This window comes from Chiloscyllium plagiosum, unplaced genomic scaffold (genome assembly GCF_037043375.1).
Source record: "Chiloscyllium plagiosum isolate Xiang-an unplaced genomic scaffold, Cpla_swu_hap1 HiC_scaffold_38, whole genome shotgun sequence".
Lineage (NCBI taxonomy): Eukaryota > Metazoa > Chordata > Chondrichthyes > Orectolobiformes > Hemiscylliidae > Chiloscyllium > Chiloscyllium plagiosum.
The window spans coordinates 65,774,247-65,785,277 of NW_028270176.1; the positions used below are offsets into that span (position 1 = coordinate 65,774,247).

General features: G+C 38.6%; 1 protein-coding gene across 1 annotated transcript; it reads right to left on the reverse strand.

The window, feature by feature from the left end:
* Positions 1-1,132: 1,132 nt before the first annotated feature.
* LOC148139555 (putative G protein-coupled receptor 139) lies at positions 1,133-10,533 on the reverse strand. The gene is made up of 2 exons (XM_087980959.1): positions 10,458-10,533; positions 1,133-2,043 (listed from the first exon to the last, which is right to left on the reverse strand). Exons 1-2 carry the CDS (start codon positions 10,531-10,533, stop codon positions 1,133-1,135), a joined length of 987 nt encoding a protein of 328 aa, XP_087837085.1.
* Between the last annotated feature and the right edge of the window lie 498 nt (positions 10,534-11,031).

The following is an 11,031-nucleotide window of genomic DNA, read 5'->3' on the forward strand; positions in this document are numbered from 1 at the left end:
ACATTCAGCTTCTCATGATATTTTCCGGTTCCAATTAGCATTCACAATGATATAAATGGGTTAAGGGGAATAGTTGGGGATTGAGCTATGGTCAAATTTAATCAAACATTTTAAATCGATTTAAATTTGCCAGCTAGATAAACTTAAACATTTGAGCACTCAAAATAGTTGTGCAAGTTCCTAGATTTTGGAATTTGGATAAAATAAGAAATAGATTTGTTTTTTTTTTGGCTTAGTTTTAATAATCAAACGTAACATTAGATTTATAAACAGGATTTCAATTTGTATAAAAGCTGATTTGTGGATCAACTCGGATTTTCAGTTACAGTTAGAATATTGGTTTAATTTACTGCGGGTTTTGGTCAAGGATTAATTTACACTTTCACAAGAACATGTAACTCTTTTTAAAGGTAGGTATAGTGTTCAGCATGTAACTGAAGTGATTCTTTCTGTGACATACTGGTTGCGTAATTTGAATTGTTGCGTTTGATTGTAATGAAGGACACCATTCTTTCATGCTGCATGAAGTGTACAGTGACGATTTATGAAAGACTGTAATGCTAACGAAACCATGGTAACTGGAGGCAACAATCTATCATGAACGGCTAAAATTTGATGATAATGAATTGTTGAATAGAAAGCTTTGCGGGAAGTTGACAAATGATTGCTCCAGGTAAGATTCATTCAATGCGTTTGGAAAAAGAAACAAGTAAATTGAAGGGAATGCTGGACACAAACTTTGATATTCACCAGAAGTAGTGTCGGTGCCAGAAGTCTGAAATATAGAATCTGCAATGGTCAATAAAGGTTGCAAGTGTAAGACCAAAAATTACAGGCCGGATAGGCGAACAATCTTTAGAAATTTATACAAATTATCATGCAGGAGTGTTAGTAATATGGAAAATGGTAGTTTCATTAGAAAGATATAGAATGGATTTCCAAAATGAAATGCGTATCTTCAAAGTTAACGGAGTTTTCAGAAGAGGTAAGAGACGGGTTAGATAAGTGTTGACAAGTTGACAATCATATTTTGGTGGATTTCTACAGTTCTTTGTCATGAAATGACTTCGGAATTTGTGATGTACTGGATGGTACTGGCCTAAACACACTGGGATATGTTTCCAGGCAGCTGTCAGTTGTTATGTTTATTTATCAGACGAAGCAGCGACTTGAACGGATATTGCATTGCACTCTTGAGTTGCCCTCTGAACTTAGACTGTGTTGCACCATAAATAAATGTATTCGTGCAACAACTCAGATTGCGCAGCATGAATCCAATTCTCTGTAACATGAATTCAGAATTGTTATAATCCCTTGTGTTTGCTCCTGTAATATTATAATATAAGAAATCTATAACATGCAACAACCACAGAAGAATGAAGCTGCCGGATATGCTGAAGAGTAAAATCACAGACCTCCTCCGACTCTCTATTTCTGCATCATTACAGATAGTTTCAATGTTCTGACGTCTGAGTCTCTTACGGATTTGACTGCTTACTAAAATATGTCTAATTGTCAGAGCGTTCAGCAACAAAATTAAAACGAATGGGAGCAGTGGCGTTGAAATCATGCCAACATAATCAAAGAAAATCCATCCGGGATTAGTATAATAACTTGGCTTTACATAACAGAGCCATGGCACACTGTTAATTACATATGCAGGTTCCTGTACAAAGTACTGAGGTATGTTTTTCAAACAGAAGAAAACACTGGTTGTTGCTAGAACAACAACGGCGGTTCTCTTAGTGCAATATTTTGCCCTCAGACATTGACAACAAATGGCCACAAATCGATCAAAGGTGAAATTAACGGTGAACCAGACTGAACATTCCGTGGCAGCCCGACGCAGAGCATGGATAACACTACATACAGGTGTGATCAGAAAGAAGCTTGTTGGGAAATAATAATACGTTATCCGCCACAGTATGACCTCTGCAATAAGGAATAGAAGATCCGCCATTGACATAGCCAGCAGATAGCGAGTGGTAGAAGCAGAAAGGCCGCATTTCCCATGACTCAGGATCAATAACGCCACTAAATTAACTGTAAGGGAGAAAGAGAAATAAGAGAATTACCTGATAAGTCATTCAATGTCGCAACTATGCAGCATTAACACTTGGCGTTGGTTAATCACAACGTAGATACTTAAAAAAAAATCTGGTGAAGAAGATACCAGCAGAAATCATGAATCAACCAAATACATTAAAACAATTTCAAATGGTCAATTCATAATGTACCAGACTCAGTAGTTGAAAGCTGAACTACTCATGGTTAGGGACATTTTTTACGATAGCCTGAGAGCTTGTAGAAGCGGCAGTTCACATTTAATCGGATAATTGATAATTTCTAAACACTAGCAATGAAGTAATTGCAGTTTATTCTACTGTAGGCATTCTATGCATTGACTGTTAGTTACAGGTCAACAATTATACACAGTCATTATATAAAATAATAAATGAACACTGTAACCACGAAATAATGACTTGTCTATTACAAATGTATTCACAACAGAGCACATACTTTAGAAATAGGTTATCAACTGTAAGTGCTGTTCAGTTGCTGTTGTTGTCTCAGTCTGTTCTTGAGATGTCTCTTATAACTCTTCTGATGGCCAGCTGTTTATACAGCTCTGTTTCCATAAATACTTCCACTGCTTGATAAGATAAACACGGTGGAAGGAGGACTTATAAAATGTCCCAATCTCATCAGTTAAAAGTTAGAGATTACAGCAATCATTGTCCTAAATACTAATCTATTTTCTTCCTATTTCCAGTGAATTTCGGAAGTGGAAATTAAAAATGTCATCTCTGAGCTGGTGAGCAACTGAATGCTTCTTTTCTTTGCGATCTCTTCACAGCTCCATGCTGACCAATTACATTTGAATCGATTACAACTTCCGTGACAAGCAAAAGTGGTTCCACATTTTATAAGTTGTTCTTCATCCAGAAAACAATGGATTCTAATTTAGAGCAAAAGCTGCATCTCTATTGTCCCTCACATACAAATCATCTGTAAATCAATACTTTTAAATCACAATCTCTGAGGGGTGAGCTTTTTACATGGGAAGTAACAAACCTTGTAGCCATTGCATAATTTTCCAAACACTAGTTTGAACAAATATTACGTTATCTCTTTCGACCATAATTTTCAAACACACAAATTATTAAAAACAAACACGACCCATGCATTTATATCCGAACATTATTCCCAAATCACACGTTGTACTCAGACCTGAACATTTTCAACTCATATCCCAGGACACTTAGATAATCTATTGCTCTTTATATTCTTGTTGCAAAATTTGACAATCGCAGCTTTCATACGTTGTACTCCATTTCTATATCCTTGCCTACGCATCTCACCTACCTCCCAATGCCCTGTTCACATGATCTACTTCCATTCGATAGCATGTTTGACGACTATATTATTGGTCTGTTCATATCTTCATTTTTGTACAAGTTATAAACAGTTTGGATCCTTTTTCTTGTAACAAATCACTCATTGCATCTTGCTACAACGAGTAATACATGGTTATCTCTTACATTTGTTCCAATAGCCAACCAAGCATCTGTCCATGGCAAATATGAGTACCTATCATATGAGTGTTCAATTTAGGTGATACATTATAACGCCACACCTGATCAAATCCCTCTGGAAATCAATGTCCATATTCCTATTCCATTTTGCCACAACGTTAATAAACGTCGCAAAAAAAAAAAAATCCCTCCTTCGAGTCAGACATGCAAACAATGTGGTCAAGGACCCTTCAGTCTAACCAATCCATGTCGACGATAGTCCCAAACTAAATTACTCCTACCTGCCTGTGTTTGCCGTATGTGTTCAAACATTTGCTGTTAGTCTACTGATGTAAATGGTCAAACAAATTTTTAAATGCCAGAAAATCCTGTCAGCTGGATTTGAGCCAACTGCACTTTGACATCCAATTTTGTGTCACCCTTTTGCAGCGGCCATGTACAATCAATATCTTCTAAGAAAATGGGATCATCACATAAAAGTGAACATTGGAACATGTAATGCAACACTTAAACGATTTCGCACGTACTTTCTACTTTGCACCCTTGAACTGGTGTTTGAGACATTTTTCAGTTCGGCTATCTCTTCCAGTACTGCTTTATGTTTGTTTCTTCGATTGAATTTCTATCTCTTCCATGGAAGACGTAACAAAACTAACAATTTACTTCATATGCCTTTTTCATATTTTCCAACATTAACTCTCGATTCTCGCATTATGATGAGTCAACGATCATCTTGCTAATGTTTTTCTTCTCTCAACTTTTAAAAAAGTAAAATCTCTTCTTATCTGCTTATATAATACTGTCTATCTTCTACACGCAGTTGTCGGTGGTTCTTTTTGGGTCTTTCTTCGTGCATTTTTTCTCTAATCCTCAGACCAGCCATCAGTTTTTGTACCATTACCTGGAATTTCCTGATTTTTCCTCACGCGTTTTCCTACTACGGCTAATTATGGATAACAGGTCTATCAGTTGGACGGATGGCAGGAGTACACTCCTGTTGAGAGTAAGATTACAGTCATGCAAGAACAGTCATGGGAAGTTGCACATGAAGTCTGAAGAGATAGAAGAATTGTCAAATGAATATTTTTGTCAGGATTCACACAGGTAAAAAGACGATGCTGTCGAGATGAGTATTGTGATCCACGTTATTAGACTGGTTATGATCGATGTTCAGAAGAACAGTGTGTTTGCAATTCTGGAAAGTGTGAAAATAGCTATGTCCCCTGGGCAGGATAGGATTTTGGATAGGATTCTCTGCGAAGCTTGGAACGAGATCGCAGAGCCTTTGGCTTTGTTGTTTATGTCGTTATTGTCTCCAACAATAGTGCTGAAACACTGGAGGAAAACAATTATTCTCCTCTTGTTCAAGAAGCGGAGAAGAGGCAATCCTGGAAATTATAGATCCGTGAGCCTTACTTCTGTTGTGGGCAAATTATTGGAAAGGATTATAAGAGGTAGAATTCATAATAATCAAAAAAGTAATAATTTAATTTGGGATAGTCAATGGCTTTGTGAATGTTAGCTCGCACCTGACAAACGTTATTGGGTTATTTGAGAAAGTGACCAAGTAAATGAATGACGAGAAGCAGTTCATGCGGTGTATATAGATTTCACTGAAGAGTTCGGTGAGGTTCCCCACAGTTGGCTATTGCAGAAAATACAGAGACATGCCATTGAAGGTGTTTGGATCGGAAATTGTGTACCTGAAATAAGACAGAGAGTGGTGATTGATGGGAAATATTCATTTTCCCGTTGACCTTCTCGTGGTGTTCCACAAGGATCTGTTTTGGGGCTATTGCTGCTTGTCTTTTTTTAAATAAATGACCTGAATGAGGGCGGAGAAGGGTGGTCTGTAAATTCGTGGATGATGCTGAAGTCTTGGAGTTGTGAACAGTGCAGAAGGATTTTTAAGATTGCTGCGGGACATAGATAAGCTGCAGAGCTGGGCTGAGAAGTGGTAAATCGAAATAAATGCGGAAATGTGAGAGATAATTCACTTTGGAACAAGTAAATGGAGTAAAAAGTGCTGGGCTAATGGTTTGATTCTTGATCTCTGGAAATCGCCACCCAGGCTGATAAGATCATTAAGAAGACATACAGTGCACTAGTGTTTATTCGTGAAGTGATTGAATGTTGAAGTCATGCGGTCACGTACAGCTGTACAAACCTCTGGTGCAGCCCAATTATGTGTATTGCATACAGTTAGGTCGCCATCCTACAGGAAGGATGTGGAGGCATTGGAAAGGGTGGAGAGGAAAATTTGCAGGATGTTGCTTGGTATGGAGGTAAGGACTTATGAGGAAATGCTGAGGGACTTGAAGCTGTCTTCGTTCGAGAAAAGGTTTCGAGGTGATGCAATACAGGCATCCAAGATAATCAGAGGATGAGATAGGGTAGACAATGTGAGCATTTTTCCTCGTGCGTTGATGGATAGCACGGGGTTGGGGGGCATAGCTCGAACAAAGTGCAGGGATCAAAGAACATTACAGCACAGGAAAAGGCACTTCAGCCCTCCAAGCCTGCGCTGATCCAAATCATCTCTCGAAACCTGTCACCTATTTTGTGAGGACCTGCTCTTTGCTCCCTGCACATTCATGTAACTTTCGAGATACATATTAAATAATGCTTACTTTCCCGCCCCTACAAACTTCGCTGTCAACGTATTCCATACATCCACCATGCTCTGCGTGAAGAACTTTCAGCATACATCTCTCCAAGCTTCCCCCTCTCATTTGGAGCTCGTGAATCCCAATAATTGAGTTGTCCACCCTAGAAAAATATGTTTCTTGCTATATAACCTGTCGACCTCTAATGATTTCGTAGGCCTCAATGAGGTACCATCTCAATCCCCTACTTACCAATGAAAATAATACTCTATTCAAACTCTTTTCATTATTAGTTCCCTCCATACAGGTAAAATCGTGGTCAACCTTCACTCCACCCTTTTCAATGCATCCTCATCCTTTTGGTAATATGGCGACCCATATTGTATGTTGTATTGCAAACGTGGCCGAACCAACGTCGTGTGGAACTGTTACATGACCTGCCAAATTTTGTACTCGATATCCCGCACAATGGAGGAAAACATGCCGTATGCCTTTTGACCTCTACTGACTTGCGATGCCACCTTCAGGGAACAATGGGCCTGAACACCCAGATCGCTCTGTATGTCAAGTTTCCCTTGAAATTTTCCAGTTACTGTATAGTTCGCTGCAGATTTGCATTTTCCATAATGTATAACCTCGCCCTTATCGGATTGAACTCGATCAGCCAGTTCTTTTCCCAACACTCCAATCTACCCATTAAATGAATTTTTTTAACTGAGTGGTGATAGATATAGAATAGATGTCAGAGACGGCTTATTTACTCAGAGGTATGGAATGCCTTGCCTGTAACAGTAGTGGACGCAGTAGAATTAATTGAATTTGAATGGTCATTACACAAACATACGAGTGATAATTGAATATTACAGTTTAGATGGGAATTAGATTGATTTCACAGGTCGGTGCAACATCGAGGGCAGACATTTTTATACTGCGCTGTAATGTCCTATGATCTATGTGCTATGTTTGTTTGTTTGTTTGACTTAATGACGACGATTTTCCATTTACTGAAACCGAAATACACCGCATCAACTGCTTCTCGTCATTCATTTGTTTCGTCACTTTCTCAAATAACCTAATGACGTTTGTCAGATGCGAGGTAACATTCACAAAGCCATTGACTATCCCAAATTAAATTATTACTGGACCGATATTCTGCCTGGACTGACGGGGGATGGTACTTGAAAAACTTGCAGTTATCTCATCATAGCACTTTTTTTTTTGCAGCAGCAGCACACTCTAAAATCTTGTGCAGTGGTACTATCCCAACTCTAGCGGGCCCATGTTCAAGTCGAAATTGTTCCTGAAGTGTTTGATAAATTTGACAAGAAGTTGAGTAGTAAATATCCACCTCACTGTAACGACACTGCTAAAGAAATCGAATTTTCCACTCGAATAGTGTTGTACGCCTTGCAAAAACATGTTAGTACATGGATTGGGTATTTTACCAGAAAGTAAGTTGGTCAGGGAATATTAGATTGTTAAACACATAGTGTAATTCCTTTGTAACTGTACAATCGACTCGATACATAGATCGCACAGACGCAAATATACTTCCCTCAGACAACGTATAACTCCCAGACATAAAAAGGCTTTCTTTCCTCTCCGCCCGACCCAGACTGGCCCTCTTGCACCCCACAGTGCACAATCACCCATCATCTCGCGCTGGACCTGGCCTTCTCTGCTCTGGTGCATCTACACACAGGTGGAAACGAGCGAACTCGCTCTCAGATCATATGGTGACACATTAGTGAAAGAACATACTACCTTGTTGTTTACCAGATAATACAGAGTCAATCAGCTACTTTTAGTGCGGCGAAAAGTACAAAAGCAAAGAAGGAATGCATTTCACTTTCTGTATTGACAAGAGAAAAACAGAAATGCTAAATCCTCTTCAATGCTTATAATCTAAACAACACAGATGCAGCTACTATGACTGGGAGGGAGTAAAGATTAATGGTGAATTAGAACTAATTATTTAATTCCAGTTCGTAACCAACATTCAATAAAATGCTTCAGTGACAGATGCTCCACCTCAAATATGCAATTTCCTCACTGCACTTTTGAAGAGAGTGATTTTCCTTTCAAATATGCCATTTACATTAGCTAACTCGCACATGTTAGTGACATATACTTGACAGAACATCACTGCCACTGATAATTCTCCCAATATCGAATGTGTACACGGAAGTTCAAGGAATGAAGTAGCTTGATGGTTCAGACGGACCGTGAGCTGAAAATGCATATTCATTGTTGGTGTCAAACAATCATATACTAAAAGGAATTCACGTCATTTCGTCCGGAAAACAATGTCATTGATTGGGACACACATAAATGTAAATAATAAAACCAGATATCACGTTACCTAATGAAAGAATGAAACTCAGGAGCCAGCTCTCAGACAACCTGTCAGAAATTCGATTGTTTATGATCCACTTACCAGGTCCGCCAAAAACAGCAAGTGTAGTGTAATATATTTCCAAGACATTGTCGATTGGATAATGCATTTCTATTACAATGGATTTTATGTTATTGAAGCAGAAGATCGCACTGTGTTCAACTCTGAATCCGTTATATGCTGTTGGATCTCGACAATAACGTTGAGATTACATCATGAAGTATAAAGAAAAACATGCCTGTCAATTCCCTGTAGGGATATAACATAATAGTAAAGAGCTGCAGCTGCAGAATTCTGATCACAACAACTAATTATGTGATTATTTTAATTGTAATTTACCACCTGGCGTGTTATGCAGTTTTAACTATATATATCATGCTGCTTCAGGGCTTGCCAAATTCGAGTATGGACATTCACTAATCACAATGAAAACGTTGAAGTTTCTAGTTAATTGCTCCTCTTCGTCAGCACGATATTTTTCTTTAATTACCAGAATGACGTGAATCTTTGAATATTCACGGAATGCCTAAGATTGTGAAAATAAGCCTGGAATTTAATGAGTCACTATTCATGGAATGTGACTTACTTTACATTGAACATAAGGAGCTGAAAATGTGTTGCTGGAAAAGCGCAGCAGGTCAGGCAGCATCCAAGGAACAGGGGAGTCGACGTTTTGGGCATAAGCCCTTCTTCAGGAAGCCCTTCTTCGGGTCGATTCTCCTGGTCCTTGGATGCTGCCTGACCTGCTGCGCTTTTCCAGCAACACATTTTCAGCTCTGATCTCCAGCATCTGCAGTCCTCACTTTCTCATTGAACATAAGGATCAAGGAAATGGGACAAGTTTGAAAGGATTGTGCTTGACTCTGAGGATGGAGTGAGCCTGAGTGATCAAATGGTTTTCTCAGGAATGTTTTCTCAACAAAGATAGGTGCCCATCGCAACTGGCGAGAAGCCACGTTGGAAGGTTTTGTTGAGAACGTAATAGAAATAAATGCAATTTAGAATGACAGTGGGAACAGAAGAAATACACAATATAAAGTACCAGTGATGAAGTGTGTGAAAGCCAAATACAACACATGAGGAATGGAGCCTTGCTGCTTAAATGGCTAAAACTTAGCACGGGAAAAATCGCAGGTGTCATCACTTTAGTTGGGGAATAGGAATTGGGAACATAAATGTATACCCGCTGGAATGGATGGTTTAAAGTTATAGATTAAGACACATAAATAAAACTATTGTTATGACGGTAAAAAAATACATTTCAAATTCCAACATGACGAAACAAATTACAGATCAGCAGTGAAAAACAAATAAGGGAAGCATAACTGGATTATGGTAAATGACTGGACCATTTTAACTGGTTCGAATGCAATTATGCCCCCTTTTCATTAAGGACATCCTTGCTTTGCAGTGCATCAGACGTTGACTCTACAATGCCCTATAGTGACGCAGTAAATCATTCCTAACATTGCTTTCCTCAGCCTTTTATTTATACAGACCAGGTTTGTCAGAAACAACACTGTTCAGTTTAATTTCTCCATTACTTGCTACAGCTGCATCCTAACATTTTGCGCTTACCGTATCTAGAGACAAAAAACCCCTCTGTAACACTATTTTTTCAAATCTTTCTCCATTGAAATCGTTCCTGTTTTTTCTATTGTCCCTTCTAAAATGGATAACTTCCAAAAACCCCAGTTATACATTTGTTTTCTGCCGAACACTTGCTCACTATTATCACTTGCCTACGTTCCATTTAAACCCTGCCAACTTATTGACAAACTTTTGAACGACTATTTATGTCCTCTAACTCTAATTCATCAGTCTCCTTAGCCAAACAACTTATAACTAGCTGACGGTCTCACATTAATCTCTAATACATTCCAATATTTTCATCTTTCCAACCTGAAAATAACGACTTACCTTGACTCCAGAATTCTTGATCGTTAACCAGAGCTCCGCAGTTCTGGCATAACAGCTTGGAAGTGTTGAATGACATTCTCTAGACAATGTAATGGACACAAACGGCTGCATGACTCATCCTGCGTCTGAATAAATTGTTGCATACGTCGAATTGTCTCCTCCTGCCTCATTTTAACGGTATTGAAAGGCAGAATGGTGTGCTCCAGTTTTACATACCGGTTAACTTCATATACGATGGAATATTTAATAAATTGAGCCTTCAAAGCTCTATTGGTAGTTATTCGCAGATGCGTCCTTATCGCTGTCTGAAACGGAACAGCCAATGTTGTACATGGTATACATGATATCCCACATTGAGAAACATCCTGACGGCATTCACTGTTACAAGTTTCTGCAGTGTCAGTTTTGTCTGAATAAGATTGCCACTTATTCTTCTCAAGTACAGTGAGTTTAAACTCAAAGTGTTCAACGTTTCCACAAACGTTTCCACCTCAATCCGAGGAATCAGTTGAGTCAATCTTATCTGAACTACTTCAAATTTATTTTAATTCTTTCTCAGGTACCAGACAAAATC

What these genes read in the sequence shown, in the direction of transcription:
- LOC148139555 (XM_087980959.1), bottom strand. Translation starts at nt 10,533, where the DNA reads ATGTCATTCAACACTTCCAAGCTGTTATGCCAGAACTGCGGAGCTCTG. An exon ending in TCAAGAATTCTGGAGTCAAG is followed by an intron (nt 2,044 to 10,457) that starts GTAAGTCGTTAT and finishes TCTCCCTTACAG; the next exon opens with TTAATTTAGTGGCGTTATTG.